The following is a 20,524-nucleotide window of genomic DNA, read 5'->3' on the forward strand; positions in this document are numbered from 1 at the left end:
GCTTTGTTCCCCATCAGAGTCTCCGGCTTTGAGTACATGAGAGACAGAGAAACTGGCTGTCTAGACCACACGAAAGCCTTTTAATGTTAATGATATGTGAATCAAGGAGGCTTGGCAAACCCAGCTGTTCCCTGGAGCACTGGCTTAGAGGGTGGTCAAAGGGAGGATAGTGGGGAGGGGTCAGGTATCTTCAATGGGCTCTCTATTATCAGGAGGCATCTTCTACTCTTTTTGTGATTTTTTTTGGGGGGGGCATTTATTGGCACATTTAAAAGCAAGGTAATTCTAATATCATCTTTTCAGTTTCAACCCTTCACATAATTTGATTGGCATTAGATTAAATAGCTGACTTGTCTCCTCTTTGCTGATATTTCTGATGCTGTTTTTAATCTCCTGTGCCCAGCACGTCCTGGGTGAATGACTTTGGCAAGCTGTTTTACCTTCCTGAAAGTCAGTTTCTTCATTTGTAAAATGGGTACTTTAATAGCACCTCATGCTAACTACCATTTGCCATGCACCGAGCCCTATAATAAAAACTTTGGGTGTAAATGTATCTTATTTACTTCCCCCCACATCATTCTGAGGAACTTCTAAAGACAAAACTAAGGCTCAGAAAAGTTGGTTGAGTTGTCCAAGGTCGCCCAGCCATGAAACCAGAATTTGAGCCCAGGTCAGTTTGTCTTCCCCTGTCATTACCTTTATAACTCATCTGACCTACAACATCTCTTTATTGTTGCCCATGATGGGCTGAAACCTCACTCAGAGCCACTAGACCCCATCTCAGGGGCCCCTTCAGCCTAGGGGCGACTCAGCCAGGTCGGGGAGACCAGTCTCTGGCCACTTGAAAAGACACTAGGGACTTCCCTGGTGATGCAGTGGTTAAGAATCCGCCTGCCAATGCAGGGGACACAGGTTCGAGCCCTGGTCCGGGAAGATCCCACATGCCTCTGAGCAACTAAGCCCATGTGCCACAACTACTGAGCCCGTGTGCTACAACTACTGAAGCCTGCATGCCTAGAGCCAGTGCTCTGCAACAAGAGAAGCCACCGCAATGAGAAGCCCACGCACTGCAATAAAGAGTAGCCCCCGCTCGCTGCAACTAGAGAAAGCCCGCATGCAGCAATGAAAACCCAACACAGCCAAAAACAAACAAACAAACAAATAAATAAATAAATTTATAAAAAGACACCAGTCCCTCCTAGGGTCTCAGGCAGGGGGTGGAAGAGGCTGACCCATCAAAAGACATAATCTAGAAGGTCCCTCAGAGGCACCCATTCAGCCCACATTCACAGATGCAAAAACCAGGGCTCAGACAGGGCGCGTGACCTACCCAAGGGCACACAGTGAGAGAGGCTGAAGAGGGCCAGAGCCAGGACTCAGCACCATTCTGGAAAGGTCCCCCATCTGGCCCATTTCGACTTCCTGATCACTGGGTGATCTTGCATTGCAGCAATGAACAAGTGTGTTAAATCAGGGACTCTCCTACCCTCCCCAGCAAAGACTCAGGCCCTACAGAGGATGCTGAGTTCCAGGTGGCTGGGAGTGGCCGAGGGGTGCTGTTTTAAAGAAAACCCTTGAAATTACGTCTCCAACCCAATGCTGTTCCCTCCCCCAACCCACAAACTTCCTGCACCATCTTCATTGTTTCCATCCCATTTAGAGAGAGTGAACGTTTCCTGGGATTCAATTTCTCTCATAATAGTTGGAAGGAAACAAAACTACATGCTGTAAACATTCACTGCATTGTACAAGAAACATCAGCATCACGGGGGAGGTGTAATAAGTGCAGACCCAGGTCTCCCACCCCCAAGCCCCCACCCTACAAATCCATCCCCTAATGCCTCCCATGCCTGTGCCCTCAAATATCTAAACATCTCACAGCCAGGAATCTAGAGCTTTAAAATAAATATATATATTTTAGCTATTGGAATACATAATTAAGATTGGTGAGGTGTAAGTACCCACTCCTTCTCAGAGGTTTTCTCTCAATGAAAACAAGAGAGGCTGGGCCATTTTTCTGAGCACGTGTGTAGGACAGATGAGGGAACATTCATTAGTTCAGCCTGACATATACTCAATTCTCTCCATATACATATCATGGGGTTTTTTTTTCCTTCCTTGCATTTTCTCCTCCAGCTGTGAAGTGATATTAAATTTCATCAGATCTGAACAAAATCTGTGGTCTTCAAACAGTTTCCCTTAAGGCCCCTCATATTTATTCAGAATTCATGAATCATGTTCCGATAACAGAACCGTAATTATTTTTAAAGTGTGATGTTTGTGGCTTTAATAGGAAATGCTTGCAAAAGGCCTTTTCTCTTTGCTTGTTTGTAATCTTAGCAGTAATCACTGCTGTTCCCTTCTCTGCACCACAGCAGGCAGAACACAATTTCATTTTCATATGAATCGGGAGCTCTTCACCCAGGTTTTAATTAAAGCAATAAAAGCCATGTCATCTTTGCCCTTTACGATGTACACAGATTCAGAGGCCAGAGTTACCAAGCCTAGAATCTTATATTTCAACAGTGGCAGGAGGTCTCTGGGTCCCGGGACATTTGCTGAAGGTATTTTTGTTTAAAAGACTCAACCACCCCCTCTCTCTGTGGCTGCAGTTTCCTTCTCTGTTAAACAGGAAAGCAACCATACCTACCTGAGATGAAATGAGACCAGCCAAGGAAAACATTTAGCCCCAGTGCCTGAGCCCAAGGAAGTTCCTAGTAAATGTTCATTATCAGCAGCATTATTTAGGGCTGGAAAAAAGCCTACAGACCATCTGCCTTCATTATTCTCAGGAGGGAACTGAGGCTCAGAGAGATACCAACACCAGGTGAAGGGAACAGGGCAGAGCTGAACCTGGACACCCAGTGAAGGGAACAGGGCAGAGCTGAACCTAGAACCCCAAGCTCCTGGCTCTTACCCCGTTCTGGGCATCCTACACTGCCCCCTGCTGGAAGGAGGCTGCGCATCGACCCAGTCTAGGTCTATGCTTGACCCAAGTGGTAAGAAAAACAGACCAGGCACCCCTGGGGATGGGGCTGACATCCTTCTCTTTCTCCAAGGTCCCATCCAGACCACTTTCTACAATCCCTATAAATCCCACCCCACCCCACGCAGCTCCATCAGCATCCAGGGGCTCATGCATCTTCAGCTCACCTCCTTTCTCCATCATGCTCCCAGCCTTCGGCTCTAGGCTCTGACTTCCCATCCATCGCATCCCAGCACCATCCCAAGTCCCTTCAGCTCAGCCACCACTCCTCACTCCCCAGGAACGTCTGCTCCACTCTGTCAGACCCACCCAAGACTCCATCAATGCCCATGGCTGCTCACCTTCGAATCACCACCCGCTTCCCACTCCGTGACTAAGGTGTCCTCACCTTCCAGCTCCTCCCTCAGGGACTCTCTGAGCCTGGGGTTCCCTGTCTTCTGTCCTTACCCAGCTTGGATTCCCTGGTCCTTCACTTCAGTCTCTCTCTTGGGCAACGAAGCTTGAGTGTCCTTCTGGTACACCTGCCTGGCAAATCCTTGCCCTGGATTCACCCAACTGTCTGCCCTTTCAGCACCTGCACCAAGAACTCAGTCTTCCATGATCCATGACAAATATCGCAGACCGCCCCCATCCCCTTAGACCTCCAGTGCCCTGTCAGCAGGTGACCCAGCCACTCACCGACCTCTCTGAGGAGACAGGTGCCTACAGGTGCGGACGCCCTCTGCTCTGAGCCATCCCATCTACAAAGCCACACTCGTTTCCCCCTTGGTCCCCCCTTCTGGGCCAAGGCCAGAGCTTCCACCTCTGGGCAGGACCCACCCCTCCCACCCTCTCCCAAAACTTAAGCCATCAATTAACTCTTTCCTCTCCTGAGCCCTGAGTATCACCCTGTATTCTGGATGCCTTCCATCAAGATTAATTCTAAAGACTCTATCATCTTTAAAAAATCCTTCCAAGGAGCCCTCATTTCATTGAGCTATGGCCCTTGCTCTTGTCTTCCCAAGCTAGACTTCTCAGACATTGTCTAGACTTGCCATTTATGTCCTCACCTCACAAACCCTCCTCCACCCACTCTCGGACCTGTAGGACATCCCCTACACATCAGAACTGCTTTTTCTGAGGTCCAGGATGACTTTCTCCTTGCTAAAACTATTGGACATATCTCAGTTCCTATTCCAACCAACCCCTCAGAAGCATGGACCTTCTGCTTCTTCTTGTTTAAATTTTATTTAATTTTTTGAAGTGATACTAAATCCTCATGGTTGAAAACCCCTGAAAAGGTCAGTGAAAAGTCTTTTTGCTACCCTTGTCTACCTCCCCAGTAACCATAACACACACACACACACACGATGTACAATGTCACTTTTACTAGTTTCCATATATCCTTCCAGAGTTATACAAGCACACAGAAACATACATTCTTACTATCCTTTTGGCATAAATGGTAACATACTGTACTTACTGCTCACCATCTTGCTTTTTTCAGGAAATAATGTATCGAAAGAACTCTATCACTTCCAGCCACACAGTATTCCATTTAATATATGCACATAATTTCTGTAACTAGTCCCATATTACTGCACATTTGGGTTTTTTTCCCAATTTTTTGCCACCATAAACAGTAACAAAATGAATAATCTTGAATATGTCATTTCTCATGTATGCAGATATATCTGTAGGATATATTTCCAAAAAGGGAATTACTAGGTTAAAGGGTAATGCATTTGTAATTTTGATAGATGCTGCCAATTATCCTATCATAAGGGTTATACCAATTTACTTTCCTTTCAGTGATGTGTAAAAGTGCCTCTTTCCCCTCAGGGGCTCCAGCACAGTGCATTATCAAACCTTTGGATTCTTGCCAATCTAATAGGTGAAAAATGGTAGTTTCGCTTCTCTTATGAACTATTTTTCAGCATTTTGTCATATATTTAAGATCCGTTTATATTTCTTTCTCTGTAAACTATTAGTTCATATCTCCTGCCCATTTTTCTACCAGGGTTTTGAATTGATTTCTAGGAACTCTTTACATATGAGGGAAATCAGTCCTTTCAGTATACCATAAGTTGAAAACATTCTTGTCCAATTTTTCATTTGTCTTTGACTTTACTTATGGTGTTTTGAACATACCAAAGTTGTTTTGTATTTTAATTTATGGTCAATTTTTATATCTTCTCTTTTAAGACTCTGAGTCGTGGAAATGCCTTTCCCACTCTGAAGTTGTAAAGTATACCTTAAAGATTTTTTTTTTCTGGTGCCTTTATGGTTTCCTTGAGTACATTTAAATCTTTGATTTATTTATTTGATTTATTTAAAGTTTATCCTTTGATAGGGAAGTAGCTGGATCCAACATCATTTTTCCCCAGATCCCCTCCCTCCTTCTTGGAACACTGACCTTGGCTTCTAAGACTCCATGTTCTCCTCCTACTTCTCCAGCCACTGCTTCTCAACCTATCTTACAGTTGTCTTCTCCTCTACTTTGCCTTCAAATGTTAGAGCTCAACATTTAAGAGTGATTGGTTCCCTACTCTTCTCACCCTCCTCTCTCTCCGTAAATTTCATTCTCTCAAGGTTTTAATACCATAAGTTGAGGACTTCCAAGTTCAGTTCCCCAATGAGCTGTAGACTTATACAACCATCTAGCTACTTAGACATCTTTACTTGGATGAACATCTCAAATGGAACATGTCCAAGTCCGGCCTCATCAAATCTGCACCTCCCCAGACCATCCCCAGCTTAGAAAGCTGTACCATCATGCTGGGAAACAGACTCATCATCGAAGCCTGGGAGTCATCCTTTACTCCCCTATTTCTCTCTCCCTCTGCATCCATCATCATCAAGATCTTCCGGCTTTATTTCCAAAACACATCTCAGATCCATCCACTTCTTCCCATCTCCTCTTTGCCTCTACACAATCTAGGACAAGATATGATCCTTTACTTGGACTATTACCACATCCTCCCAGTTGGTCTTCCTGTATCCACTCTTGCCACTGAGAGCTTTTAAAACTGCAAATCTGATCACATCATTCAATCTCAGTCTCTCTCTGTCTCTCACTAACAAAGCCCAGTAACTTGCTTTGACTAATAAAATATGCTGGAAGTAGTCATGTGCCAGTTTTCTCTCTCTAACACACGCGCGCGCACACACACACAAGCTCTTTCAATAATTCTTATTTTTTTAACTTTAAAAATTTATTTTATTTATTTATTTTTGGCTGCATTGGGTCTTCATTGCTGAGCGTGGGCTTTGTCTAGTTGGGGAGAGCGGGGGCTACTCTTCGTTGCGGTGCACGGGCTTCTCACTGCGGTGGCTTTACTTGTTGCGGAACACGGGCTCCAGAGCGCAGGCTCAGCAGTTGTGGCACATCGGTGGGCTCAGTAGCTGTGGCTCACAGGCTCTAGAGCGCAGGCTCAATAGCTGTGGCATACGGGCTTAGTTGCTCCGCAGCATGTGGGATCTTCCTGGAGCAGGGCTCGAACTGTGTCCCCTGCATTGGCAGGCAGATTCTTAACCACTGCGCCACCAGGGAAACCCTTCTTTCAATAATTCTTAAAACAAAGTCTGAAATATTTAGCAGAAGTGGTATTTATAGATGGCCAATAGGCACATGAAAAGATGCTCAATATCTCTAATTATTAGAGAAATGCAAATCAAAACCACAATGAGTCACCTCACACTGGTCAGAATGGCCATCATTAAAAAGCCTACAAATAATAAATGCTGAAGGGAGTATGGAGAAAAGGGAACCCTTTTACACTGTTGGTGGGAATATAAATTGGTGCAGCCACTATGGAAAACAGTATGGAGGTTCCTTAAAAAAACTAAAGACAGAGTTGCCATGTGATTCAGCAATCTCAGTCCTGGGCACATACCTGGAGAAAATTCTAATTCAAAAAGATACATGCACCCCAGTGTTCATAGCAACACTATTTACAATAGCCAAGACACGGAAGCAACCTAAATGTCCATCGACGGATTAATGGATAAAGAAGATGTGGTATATATATATATATATATATATATATATATATATATATATATATATTACTCAGCCATAAAAAAGAATGAAATAATGCCATTTGCACCAACACGGATGGACCTAGAGATTATCACACTAAGTAAGTCAGAAAGAGAAAGACAAATACCATATGATATCACTTATATGTGGAATCTAAAATATGATACAAACGAACTTATTTACAAAACAGAAACAAACTCACAGACATGGTTACCAAAGGGGAATGGGGTGGGGGAGGGAAAAATTAGGAGTTTGGGATTAGCAGACACAAACTACTATATATAAAATAGATAAACAACGAAGACCTACTGTATAGCACAGGGAACTATATTCAATATCCTGTAATAAACCATAATGGACAAGAATATGAAAAAGAATATATGAGTGTATATATATATGTGTGTGTATGTCTATATATATATAGCTGACTCATTTTTCTGTACACCAGAAACTAACACAACACTGTAAATCAATTATACTTCAATTAAAAAAAAAGTGGTATTTACAGCCATGAGAGTGGAAAACTCTACCCACAGCTAGGAAGGCCGTAATGAGGAGGTGACATTTGCAGTGGCCATGAAAGAACAAATAGGCATTTGCTGGGTAAAAATGGCCAGGGGATTCCCATCAGAGGAAACACCGCACACAGAGGCGCAAAACTGTAAATGAGCACAGAAGTGACCAGAGGTTCGTCTCGTGTGACCAAAGCATTATTTATGGTAATAAAAACAATAAAAAGAAGACATAGGTAGTTTTTTTGGAACACTGGTACTTTACATGCTATCTTAGGTTAGATTCTCTTGAAGTAGAGCTGAGACGGGGATTCCCATGAGAGTAACTTATTGAGAAGTGACTTTAGCAAAGGGGAGGGAGGGAAGCAGGAGAGGGCATGTGATGGAGCTAAGTAAGGATGTAGTCTCAGCTAGAGTTGGCTGGAACTCCATGGGGAGTGGCCCAGTTGGTCCCCCTTGAGACAAGGGGTGGGAGCTTCTAGACCATCTCCCATTCCCCTTCCTGGTTCATGGTTCCCGTCTGGCAGAGAATTCTCTAAGGAAGGGTCAGCTGTGAATAGGTAACAGCCAATACTCACAACACCTGTATAATGGATGTCCTGAGCTGATGAAGGGAATCTGCAGGGGAGGTACCAATAGAATCCACATCACACTCCTCGTTTACTTCTCAAAACACCTTAGGAGGCAGTCATTACTCCTCCCACTTGACAGAAAGCTGACATAACTTACACAAGGGCATCTGGCTGGGATGTGGAAAAGCTGGAATTTGAATCCAGGACTGCTAAGACACAAGCCTAGTTCCTTTCCTCTTCGCCCTCATCCCAGGAAGAGGGAGACTCTTTCTGGATCACTTAACCAGGAAATATCAATCCCTGTACCTCCTGAATGGGGAATCCTCTCAGGAGGGGAAAAGAGCTGATGTCTACTGGGCCCTCCACCCCTAGAAGTTGCTGATGGGCCAGAAACCATGCCTGACAACTGCATCTCGGGCTCAGATCACCCAGGAAAGTCTGGTACAAAAGAAACTCAAGGTCCAGGGAGGTAGGAAAAGTGATAATATATGAAAACTAAGGCAGCTATTCAGGAATTTTGGAGAGACTTGCAAAAAGCAAACGATGAAGCAAGCATTTGCAAAAGAAACTTCAAGCCCATGAGAATTAGTTCGAAAGTTTTTACAAGGGGACACAGTTGGCTACTACATATCCTGTAGGAACCTCTGTCTCAGCTGCAGAGATAAAGAAGACGGTGTTTCAGGAGAAGGTTAAATTAAAGAGCAGGTTTTTAACATGATAAAATTGCACTTTCTGAAAGCAAACATCTTCCAGAAATGGCTTTCTGCTTACATATAGAGCTTTGCACATAGAAAGTGCCCAATAAACATGTGGTGAATAGATGAAGCTTGTATTTAACTGTATTTATAAAATGCATTTCATGCCATTTACAGTGTTTATCCTCGGAACCCTCTATCAGCTATGAGACCTTCATTTGCCCACATGTGTATATCAATCCTTCAATAATTGGGACAATACAATTCCTACAGCTGATGAGGCCATACACCATGACTGGGTATTCATGTACACATGTGCATGTGTGCGTTCAAGCAAGCATTCCAGGGAAGAGACTGGAAGCAAAGATACAGAACTCTTGCCATTAAGAACTAGAGGCCTTGTCCATCTACAGATGAATGGATAAAGAAGATGTGGTAAATATACACAATGGAATACTACCCAGCCATAAAAAACAATTGAAATATTGCCATTTGCAGCTACATGGATGGACCTAGAGATTATCATACTAAGTGAAGTAAGCCAGACAGAGAAAGACAAATATCATATGATATGACTTACATATGGAATCTAAAAAAATGATAAAAATGAGCTTATTCACAAAACAGAAACAGACTCACAGACGTAGAAAACAAAATTATGGTTACCAAAGGGGAAAAGGGAAGGAGGGATAAATTAGGAGTTTGGGATTATACACTACTATATATAATACAGATAAACAACAAGGACCTACTGTATAGTACAAGGAACTATATTCAGTAGCTTGTAATAACCTATAATGGAAAAGAATCTGAAAAATATATATATACATATATTTATATATATAAAATAACTGAATCACTTTGCTTTACACCTGAAACTAACACAACATTGTAAATCAACTATACTTCAATAATTAAAAAAAAAAGCTAGAGGCCAGTGGAGCCCCACCAAGCCACAGGAGCTGCAGGTCCCAGAGGAGTCTTACTCTTCAGCAAAATCAGTGTGAACTATGTGGCACATGCTTCCCATATGTGATAGTTTGTTAAAAGACCACACTGCTTTGCAGCACCTCCCATCAACAGAGTCTATTTCCCCATTCCCTGACTCTAGACTGGTCCTTTGACTTGTTTTGACCACATTCTAGAATATGTTAGAAGTAGTCATATGCCAGTTGGAGGCCTAGACCTCAAGAGGTCTTGCAGCTTTGGCTCTTGCTGCTCTGGGAGCCCTTTTCCCACCACGTGAACAAATTCAGGCTAGCCTGCTGGAGCACAAGAGACCATCTGGCATAGAAGGGAGTCCTCCATACCAATCAGCCCACAGCCTACCTGGCTGCTGACTGCTGCCACTTAAATGATCCTAGCCATGACCAGAAGAGCCACCCAGCTCAACTCAACCAAATTGCCAAGCCATGGAATCATGAACTAGATAAATATTTATTGTTTTAAGCCACTAATTTTTGGGGGGTGCATGTTATGCAGCAAAAGCTAACTGATGCACTATAATAAGTCTAGATTGTAATTGCTAAGTCTGCTCACGTCAAGGTTGGCTTGTGCCACCACGTGGACTCAGAGAATCCTGATATCTTCTCTATAAAGTTCGAAGTTAGGGAGACTCTCTGAGTGACAGCACAAGAGACTTGGAAGGACCCTTAGGGAATCCAACCACCTCGTTACACTGTTAAGGAAATGCATTCATTACATAAGTATTTCCTGAGTGCCTCCTTTGTGCCAGGCATTATGGCCCAACAGGGGGACACAACAGTGAATAAGAGACCAGATCCTGCTCTCAGGGAGGCCACAGTCTAGGGTAGAAACCAGATGTTATTCAAGTCATCCCACAAAAAAAGCAGACAACCACAGTGACAAACACTGTGAACTAAAAGGACATGGTACCATGAGACACAATTACAGAGAAGGGACCTAATTTGGATTTGGAGGTCACCAAGAGCTCTCTAAGGAAGTGACATTTAGGCTGAAGCAAGTTGGTGGCAGCCTTGAAGTGGGAACGGAGCTCTCCACAGACACAGCAAGGTGTGTGGAGCTTTGAGTCCCAGCCCTGCAGGTTCAAATTCCATCTGTACTGCTCCCTGGCTGAGTCAATCAACATCCTTGAGCCTCAGTTGCCTCATCTATGAAGTGGGGTTAACGATACTGTCTTACTTCTTCATGGTACATCTCAAAGCTGTCGTGAAAGTTGAAATAACCACTGAGAGAAGGGCAAACTGTCGAGTGTTGGGTGAACAGTTTGAAGCTACTGTTAGCAACTTGGCGGGGGGACATTTATTTGTTCTCTACCCTGCAAAGGACTGTGTCCCCCTCTGCCCAAGCCTAGAGCAGACGCGGAGCCCCACCGAGTCCCACTTGCCCTTCTTGGTGGAAGCACAGTACCAACCCTCTCCACTAGGGACTGAGCCAGTGCCGACTCCAGCATAGCGCGGTTCTGAGAGCCAGGGCTCAGGATGTTAGCAAAATGCAGTTGAAACACTGCGAAAGGGCTCGGATAAGGTGTTCAGGAGCAAACTCTGGTCTTTTGAGACAATCACATTTCCAAGTGGATTATGGACAATTCAGTGACTTCTGTGATCTCTTCCAAAATGAGCATTTCCAGGACTGGAGTCTGGCTCACCAGTTCCTGCAGCTTGGCACAAGTCAGAGCAATATACAGGCAGCTTTTGAGCAGCCCCCCTGGTGCTCACACGGTCACAGGCCACAGAAGGGGTAAGGCCTGGCGGGTCCACAGGCATACCCCTGCAGTGGCAGAGGAGGGGGCTGCAGCGCCCTGTAACAGAGGAGCTTCCACACCACACTGGGATGACAGCAGTATCTTCCCTCACTGGCAGTGCTCCCTAAGGGTCACAAGCCCACGTCTCTCTCATCTGTGTCCCCTACAGTACCTCTCACAGAGTAGGGCACATAAATGTTTGTGAATTTATAGGCTTCTGTTTCCCCAGCTGGAAAATGTGGTCCCAGCCACCCAACTTGGACTGCCATGGCCTCCATGACTACACAACCAGAGGGGGGGGACAGCAGCTCCAGGGACAGGCTTGTCCTCCAGCTCCCCAAGTTTCTCAGCAGCTATGGAACCCCTCTGCCCTCCATCCAGCACGCTGAGCTGCTGCCACCCAGCAGGCACCACTGCTTTAGGAAAGCATCTTCCAGGATGTTTGTGGGGCCCTCCATGGGGTCCCAGACTACAGTGAGGACCCTCTCTGGCATCGGAGTCTCTAGCGAGGATGCTCCCAGCGCAGAGAAACCTTAATTTCCAGAGACCAGGCTCTCAGTGGCAAATCTGTCCAACTGGCATCTGGGACTCCCAAGGGGCTGGGCTGGAGCTGGGGACAGTCTTGCCCGGGGATGACACAGCCCCCTTCACCACCAAGAAAAGCTGCACAGAAAGCCTCTGCTCTCCTCCCTTTTCACCATGTCCACAACCCTCCCAAGCGGCATTAGACAACTCCAGGGGGGCAGGAGAGCCCCGAATGCTGATACGTGCGTGTGAGCACCTCCACACCAACATCTGCCCCCATGGGTGCTGTGTGGTGACGAGAGGCAGGCAGCACCAGAGAGCATGTGACATCTCTATTCGTTGCTGCTGAAAACTTGCCCTCTGTGCATGGAGAGTGCAGGCAACACATTTCGAGTTTTATCAAGTTTTCAGCGATGCCCATTGTAAGCCAACAGTAGCCAGGTAGCTGTACAGAAAACACTACAGTCCCCGTTTGATTGCCCAGTTGAGGGAGACTCAACTGATATTCTTGATCATTCTAAGAGAGGAAAATAGTGGGCTGAGCCTCCTGCTCTGTACCCCTCCCATCCCACCCCGGGAGCAGCTTGGCTCCAGCCAGCCCAAGGCTAGACAGGGAGGACGGGGCACCCACCTGGCTGGTTGATAGGAGCTCTGGGTTTCCGTCACTCATCCCCACGTAGGCACTCTCACCATCAAACTGGAACAGAGAAAGAGAGGCAGCTCTGATGAAAATGTTCTCAAGAAGGGCCCAGGAGAAGCCAGAGGAGGTCAGGGGACGAAAAGCACTGAGGGGAAAAGACTCTGGAGCCTGGAGAAGCAAAGACTGAGCCCAAGATGCCCAGTCCCCGTTTCAGTAGGACTCCCTCTAGGGTAGAAGAAGCAGTCCTTATTCTGTGACCTCTGATGGCTTGGGTTCATCACACTTCGGATGCAGAGAGGAAAACCTTTCTGCCCTTTATACCTTGTCCATGGATGTGTCAGGTTGCCTTGTCAGATACTGAGCTCCCCATCTCTGGAAGTATGCAAATATTTCTCCTGGCCAAAATGACATCAGGCTCTCACCTAGAGCTTGAATTCCACAAGCTGGAGAGAGGCCAAGGTCTCCAGAGCCTTGGGATCAGGACAGCCTGCCCCCGACCCATCCTCTGGGTCTTAACCATCCCAAGTGGCTCTGCCCCCTCACCTTTGACCCTTAGGCAGTGAGGACTGTAGTAAAAACCATGTACAGGAACTACACCCTGTGTTCTGAGCAGCTGCCAAGGCTGGAGTTGGGAAGATTTGTCAGCAAGAGGGAGCAGGTATAGCGGGAGAAGCAGGGGCTCTGGGGCCACTGGCTCCCCTTTTCCCTGATGTGTGATCTTGAGCTGGTGTCTGAACTTCTGAGGTGTCACATCTGTCAAATGGGGATAACGACAGTAGTCGTCTCTCCAGGGGATGCTGCACTGAAACGTGCAAAGCACTTGGCTCAATTCCAGTTCCCTTCGCTTGAGACAAGTGTCTTGGGTCGGGTTCTCTAGAAGCAGAGCCTGAGACAAGGGTCCAAAGGTATGTGATCTTTGAGAAGTGCTCTTTAGAAATAACCTGTAAGGGAGGGAGGGATCAGGACAGGACAGGGGAAGGAGCTAAGCAAGGATGTGGTCCCAGCTGGAGGGTCGCTGTAGCCTGCTCCCACCACAAGCTCTGGGGCATGGATGGTACCACAGAGTTAGTCCCAGCATGAAGCAAGAGGCTGTACTTTTGTAGCCCATGTATATCAGTCATTGGCTGTGGGATGTCCTTAAGGGACAGAAGGAGTCACAACCTGAGAAGGGTGGCCCCCATTTGGCCAAGGACAGTTCTCCAGAGAATTGTGCCAGCTGTGAGCCATTTTTAGCCAGTGCTCACAGCAGATGGGAGTAGGCTGTGCTGGACAGTAAAGGGATCTGGGGGGGGGGGGTGGGCACCAACAGCAGCTGGCCAGTTTACTGTAATTGAAAAAAACCCTTTTATTAGGTTATATTCATATGGTTCAAAATTCCCAAAGTACAAAAAGCAACAGAGTGAAAAGTCGCCTCTCCCCACCTCCCAGGCATTCACCGTCCCTCTCCAGAGACAACAGCTGCATCTACCAGCTTCCTATACATCCTTTCGGAGAGAGTCTCTGTATATGCATTGGGGTCGCTGCTTTCACATAAATGACAGCATACTATACACACCATTTCGCACCTTATTTTTCTCCTAGCAACACATCCTGGAAAGAGTTTTAGGTCAGGACATAATTTTGTTTTCTGGTACCTAGTATGCCACAGCATGCCTGTTAACATATATATTTAACTAGTTAAGCATGTGGGCAGTTGAGTTGTTTCCAGGCTTTTGCTATTTCCACATTGCTCCGTGAATATTTTTGTACATCCATCGTTGTGCATGGGTGTGAGTCTATCTGTAGGATTAGTCTGTATAATCACGGCATCTAACCGTGTGTGCGTCTGTAATTTGGATGGACATCACCAAGCAGCCCTCATGGAGGTTGGAAAAGTCCACAATCCTGCAATCATCACTTCATCCAGACCCTCTAGGTCGCCCAGAGAGATTTTCCTAACAACGGCTCAGATGCCAGCCTCCTACCTCTGTGGGCTCTGAAGCCCACTACCCCCGACTCCCTTGCCCTGCTTGCCCTTGTTCATCGTTCCACAGCCCCTTTACCTTCTAGCTTTCTACGTAATTTACTCATTTACCACGTTCACTGCTTACAGCTGGATTTCCCCTACGAAAATGGAGGGGACTTGAGGTCAGGGCCTTTGTCTGTCTGTACACTGATGCCTCCCAGATACCTAGAATAGTGCTTGACACAGAGCAGATACTCAATAAATGCTTGTTGAATGAATGAATGAAACAGCCACTACATCATTCACATTGCCTTTACCAGGCCAATCTTTCCATCGGGGTAGTGGGATTAGGGTTTATACCCAAGTGCCTTCCCAACACAAGGATGGGCAGAGTCCTTTGGTGACTGCTGGATTTGCAAAAGAAAAGTCCATGCCATGCCTAGAGTCTGGGCATGACCCCAAATGCAAGGCTCCATCTACCACACCGTACCCCTGGAGCTCAGGCTTCAAGGCTCTGCTCAGAAACACCTCCTCCAAGAGGCCTGCCATGCTTTCACCTCCTTTGGCTGTCCCTCTAACAACATAGATTGTCTCCATATCTGTCTTCTGCCCCAGAGTGGGAGCAGCATGGAGGCTGGAACTGTGTCCTGGTCATCTCCAAATCCCACAACACCTGACACAGACTGGCATCAGGAACGGGACTACGACTTAGGCAGGGTAGAGCGCTCTCAACAAAAGCTCCTGGGTACTTATGAGACGTGTCACCATGGCTACATATTCTTCAATAAAAGTAAGAACTTTTTAAAACTCACACGTAATTTATATGTATGTTCTAAAAGAAAGAATGATGGGAAGTGGAGGGGGAAGAAATTTAACCAGGTATTTGGAACATTTTATAAAGCAACAGTCATCAAACAGGATGGTATAGATTAAAAGTACAGGGACATGCATTAAAGGAGCAGAGGGAAAGATATCCCCCAAACGCTGTGTAATATCCCATTTATTAAATGCTTGCTAGAACGAAGACACCCTGGTCCGCTCTCTCCCCCAACATGCACAGCAGGCAATGAACAAATATTTGGTGAATGAATGAGTATGCTTGGCACCAAGCAAAATGCTTTCCATAAAAGAGCTCATTTAACCCTCACAACAACCAGTGTTTCAAACCAAGGAAACAGGTCGAGAGGATAAACAGTTGCCCAAGATCACGCAGTTAGGGAGACACTGCACTGCAGAGTGGTCTGTTTGCTTCCTGGGCTTGGCCTCTCCCATGAGGCTGTAAGCTCCTTGGCGGCAGGGCTCATGGCCTGGCTGCACCCCCACACACACACACATACACACACATAGCCAATCATTTGCCGGGGCCTGGCACGTACTAGGTGTTCGATGTGTACGTGGTCGTGCTTCGCAGAGGGAGGAACTCCCCGCAGTGAGCAGTGGGGAATGGCGCTGGGGAGGAACAGAGACCCTGGATTTTGAGGCATGTGTGCCGGCAGTACTGGAGAGGTTGAGCAGTGGGTCATCAGAGCCCCCTCCAGTGGGCTTCTGCATTCACTTGTTTATTCAAACAAGAAAGAGCAGCCACATGCCACAGCGAAGCTTGCTTCCTGCTTCAAGGAAAATCTGAGAAGTTGGCAGAGGTTCCCAAGGCAGGGCCTGGGTCAGCCTCCATCGGGTCGCCCCTGGGTGCTTTGCACGGTGTCCTGGAGCACAGGACTCGGCTACTGAGCAGCTATGAACAGAGGCCCCAAGGTGCTGGTTGGGTGGGTGATGTGTGCTCTCTGCCCACCTCTGTCCAGCGCTCCACCACCTCCGAGCCCTTGTAGGCGGAAGGAAGGAGGGAAGGGGACTCCGAAACCTCCCAGGCTCCCCCTGGCTTGGCCCCCAGGGCCCTAAGGCCTGAGACTTACCCCCTCAGCCCTCCTCTTGGGGTGGGGGGCTTTCTGGAGGAAAGAACCTGCGTGCCAAGGGGAGAAGTCACAAAGCCTAGTCATGAAGAGCCCCCTCTTCCTCCGCGTGCACAAAACAGACTGAAAACGCCCACATGGACCCCCACTGCACAGCGGTGATGCTGAGAGAGCATCACACAAAGGTATACGACACACAGTGTGCCCAAGCGTGGCGACAACATATGCATCACAGACTGGTGGGGGCCCACGTCACACACAACAGAGTGTTCAAGACAGCACTCAGTTACACACGTACCACATGCATGGACGGCACCAACCATCACAGACAAAGACGTCCAAAACACAAGCATCAGTGCACACAGCACAGACCCTTTGCGGGGCTGGTACGCCACCGCCAGAGCCTGCACACACGGAGGGAGGGGGTGCCCAGATGAGAGGAAGTACCCCACCCATCTGCAATGGAATACGTGCATAACTCAGAGAGACGTGCCCACAAACACATATGACCCGCGCATGTAGAGACACACAAAGACACCGGAGAACTTAAATTCTGTGCGTATTTCAGTTTCTCAGTCTCTCGGTCAAAAGTCTTTTTTCACACCACACAACCTTCCACACGCTTTAAAATGTGAAAAAAAAAAAAAAAAAAAAGTGTGTGTGTGTTTCAGGAGGGTGGGGAACAACGGCCTAAGAATTTCCACGAAATGCCAAGAGAACATCTCTTACCACTGACTGGAATAGATTAATTTTCCCCATTTCATATTCTAATTATAATTCCTTTTCCCAGCGCCATCTTCAGTCGTCATTACAGCTGGAAGATTGTTCTGCGAAAGCCAGCCCTTCATCTTCTCTTCCCAAGAGTTTTGTCATGGAAATGAGTTTGGGAATCTGAAAGAATCCACATTTTTGCAAATAGCGAATTTGTGCGGATAACCCTTTCATGACGGCCACCAAGGAGAGGCTTCTGAAGGGTCTGTCTCTCCCCACAACGTGTGGTCCCCTTGGCAAGAGGGGCAGCTGGTCCTCTAGTCCAAGAGCCACCCCCCCGCCCACCACCACCACACACACACATGCACAAAGAAAAGGATAGATCCCTTTTCTATCTTTAAGCAAACTTAGCAAATAGGCAGCCAAGGTGAATGAAAGGTGAGACGCCCTGATTTTAGCGAGTCAGATGACGCTAGCTCCACCTGTATCCCTTGGGCAAGCTCTGTAACTGCTCGAAGGCTCCGTTTCCTTATTCTGATGACCCACAGAGCCACTGATTCACAGGAGGTGGAAATTAAACATCTGTGGCATGGACAAATGTGGTAACTGGGTAGATGAATGGATGGAAGGAAGGGAGGGAATGAAGGATGGGATGGATGGATGAATGGATGGTACAAATCAGCACAGTCCCATAGAAATATAAAGCAAGCCACATGTGTAATATAAAATTTTCTAGTAGCCACAGTTTTTTTGTTTTTTTTTTTTTAAAAAAGGGACTTCCCTGGCCATCCAGTGCTTAAGACTCCACGCTTCCTGGAATATTACTCAGCCATAAAAAGGAATGAAATTGGGTCATTTGTAGAGATGTGGATGGACCTAGAGACTGTCATACAGAATGAAGTAAGTCAGAAAGAGAAAAACATATATCGTATATTAACGCATATATGTGGAATCTAAACAAATGGTATAGATCATCTTATTTGCAAAGCAGAAATAGAGACACAGACGTAGAGAACAAACGTATGGATACCAAGGGCGGGGGGGATGAACTGGGAGATGGGGATTGACATATATACACTACTGATACTATGTATAAAATAGATAACTAATGAGAACCTATTGTAGAGCACAGGGAACTCTACTCAATGCTCTGTGGTGACCTAAATGGGAAGGAAATCCAAAAAAGAGGGGATATATGTATACATACAGCTAGTTCATTTTGCTGTACAGTAGAAACTAACACAACATTGTAAAGCAACTATACCCCAATAAAAACTAAAAAAAAAAAGACTCCGCACTTCCAATGCAGGGGGCGTGGGTTTGATCCCTGGTCAGGGAACTAAGATCCCACATGCTGCACTGCGTGGTACAGCCAAAATTTTTTTTTAATTAAAAATAAATTTAAAAATAAATAAATAAAGTTAAAAAAGAAAGTATAAACTGGTGAGATTAATTTTAAAGACATTTATTTAACCCGGTATATTAACAATATTGGTTTCAACATGTGATCAATAGAAAAACTGTAAATGAGATGGTTTACAGTCTTTTTTTGATACTGTGTTTGAAATCCAGTAGGTATTCTACCTTACAGTACATCTCAGTTTAGACTTAGCCACGTTTTGAGTGCTCAGAAGTCACAGGTGGCTGGTGGTGAATACAGAAGTAAATAGTTGGGATGGAGGAGATGAGTGGATGGATGGCGGGTAGGTGTATGGGTGCAGTGGACAGATGAGTGGACAGACGGATGGATGATGGGTGAAGGGGGGGTGGGGAGATGAGTGGTGGGAATGAGTGGGATAGACGGGTCAGTGGACAAAGAGATGACTCAGTGGTTGGACGGATGGAATTAGAAGGTGGGCTGAATGGACGAATAAGGTGGGATGGCTGGGTGAGTGTGAAGAGACAGGTGTGACGGGAAGATGATTAGGGTGGTAGATGAGATAAAGAGGTGGCTGGAATGGGTGTGGGGGATGCCTGCGCTCATGGAACGGGCTGAATAGTGGGTGGATAGATAGGTCTGGTATTTCCTCCTCCATTCACTCTGTCTTTGGATGATGCCATGGCTTCTTAGGGTTGCAACATGTCCCTGACTTTCAAACACTCACCTTCAGCCAAGTTACCTCCAGATTGCAATGCACCATTTCCCCTGAACATTTCCCCTATTTGGTCCATGCGCACCTCAAGTTCAACACACCCAACACTGAACCCACGACACGTGTAGAAGCCTGCTCTTTCTCTGGTGGTCTGCCATCATGAGAGATGTCACCTCTACAGAGTACACTGTCAGTACCTCTGGGGTGACTCTGGACCCCTTCCATTCTGCATCCTCCTGATCCAATCACCAGCAGAAGCTTTCTGCTCAGCCTCTTCCAACCCAACGCATCTTTCACCCTGGCTATCACTAGCAATCTTCCGGCAATCATTTCACTGCTCAGATCAAAACCCTGCAGTGACTCCACATCATTGACTCTGGCATCCAGGACCCTCCATGACAAGAAGCCCTGAGACTCAGCTCCCACAGCATCCCTCAAGGCTGCAGGAACCTCCAGCACCCTTGCCTTTCCACACATTGCCCCATCATCAGCCTGGAGCACCCTCCTTCTCCCTTTCGCAATCCACTGAAATCCAACTCTTCCTAGGTCTTTTTTTTTTTTTTTTTTTTTTTCCTGGCTATGCACTCCAAACTTAACAGTCCTGCTTGCTTCTATAAATCCGTATTCTTGGGCCCAATTGTAAAGCCCCCATCTCAAGCCAGCTTTGGACTTAATTCAACTTCCATGTATAGTGTGATATACTGGGCAACAGCATTGATTCTTGAATAGGAGTATCAGTTCCACCACTTACTTAGCTGTGTGTGACCTTGGATTTAACTTCTCTTTGCCTTAGTTTCCTCACCTGTAAAATGGGAATGATGGCAGCTAATTATTACGGCCTCATAAGGTTTTTGATATCTGCTATCAGATATCAGATATGAGTTAATAATATCTGTAACATAATACTTAATAATGGTAATGACTTTTGACGAGTGTTTAATAAATGTTATCTTTTATTATTATATGCTAAACTATTATCCCCTCATCAGCCCCAATGCCCCTCAGTCTTGTACAGGACTGTATCTCCTATGTCTCTGAGACCATCAGATACTCCCTCAACTCTCTCCCCTCCTCCACATTATTAATATCACACCCATCCTGACCTCCTTTCCTTTAGTCTAAATAGGTGAAGTGTCTCCCTCCCATTCAAGGGGAGCCCTTTCACTTTGACCCCGTCCCTCTCATATCTTTC

At 46.2% G+C, this 20,524-nt stretch overlaps 1 protein-coding gene across 7 annotated transcripts in view; it reads right to left on the reverse strand.

The window, feature by feature from the left end:
* Window positions 1-20,524, reverse strand: part of TOX2 (TOX high mobility group box family member 2) — a 135,375-nt gene that overhangs the window by 67,812 nt on the left and 47,039 nt on the right. For all 7 annotated transcript variants that reach the window (XM_059037805.2, XM_059037802.2, XM_067012659.1 and 4 more), the window contains one exon: window positions 12,668-12,733. In XM_059037805.2, coding sequence (XP_058893788.1) covers window positions 12,668-12,733 — 66 coding nt within the window. The remainder of the gene's footprint in view (window positions 1-12,667; window positions 12,734-20,524) is intronic.

Source organism: Kogia breviceps, chromosome 14, assembly GCF_026419965.1.
Source record: "Kogia breviceps isolate mKogBre1 chromosome 14, mKogBre1 haplotype 1, whole genome shotgun sequence".
NCBI lineage: Eukaryota > Metazoa > Chordata > Mammalia > Artiodactyla > Physeteridae > Kogia > Kogia breviceps.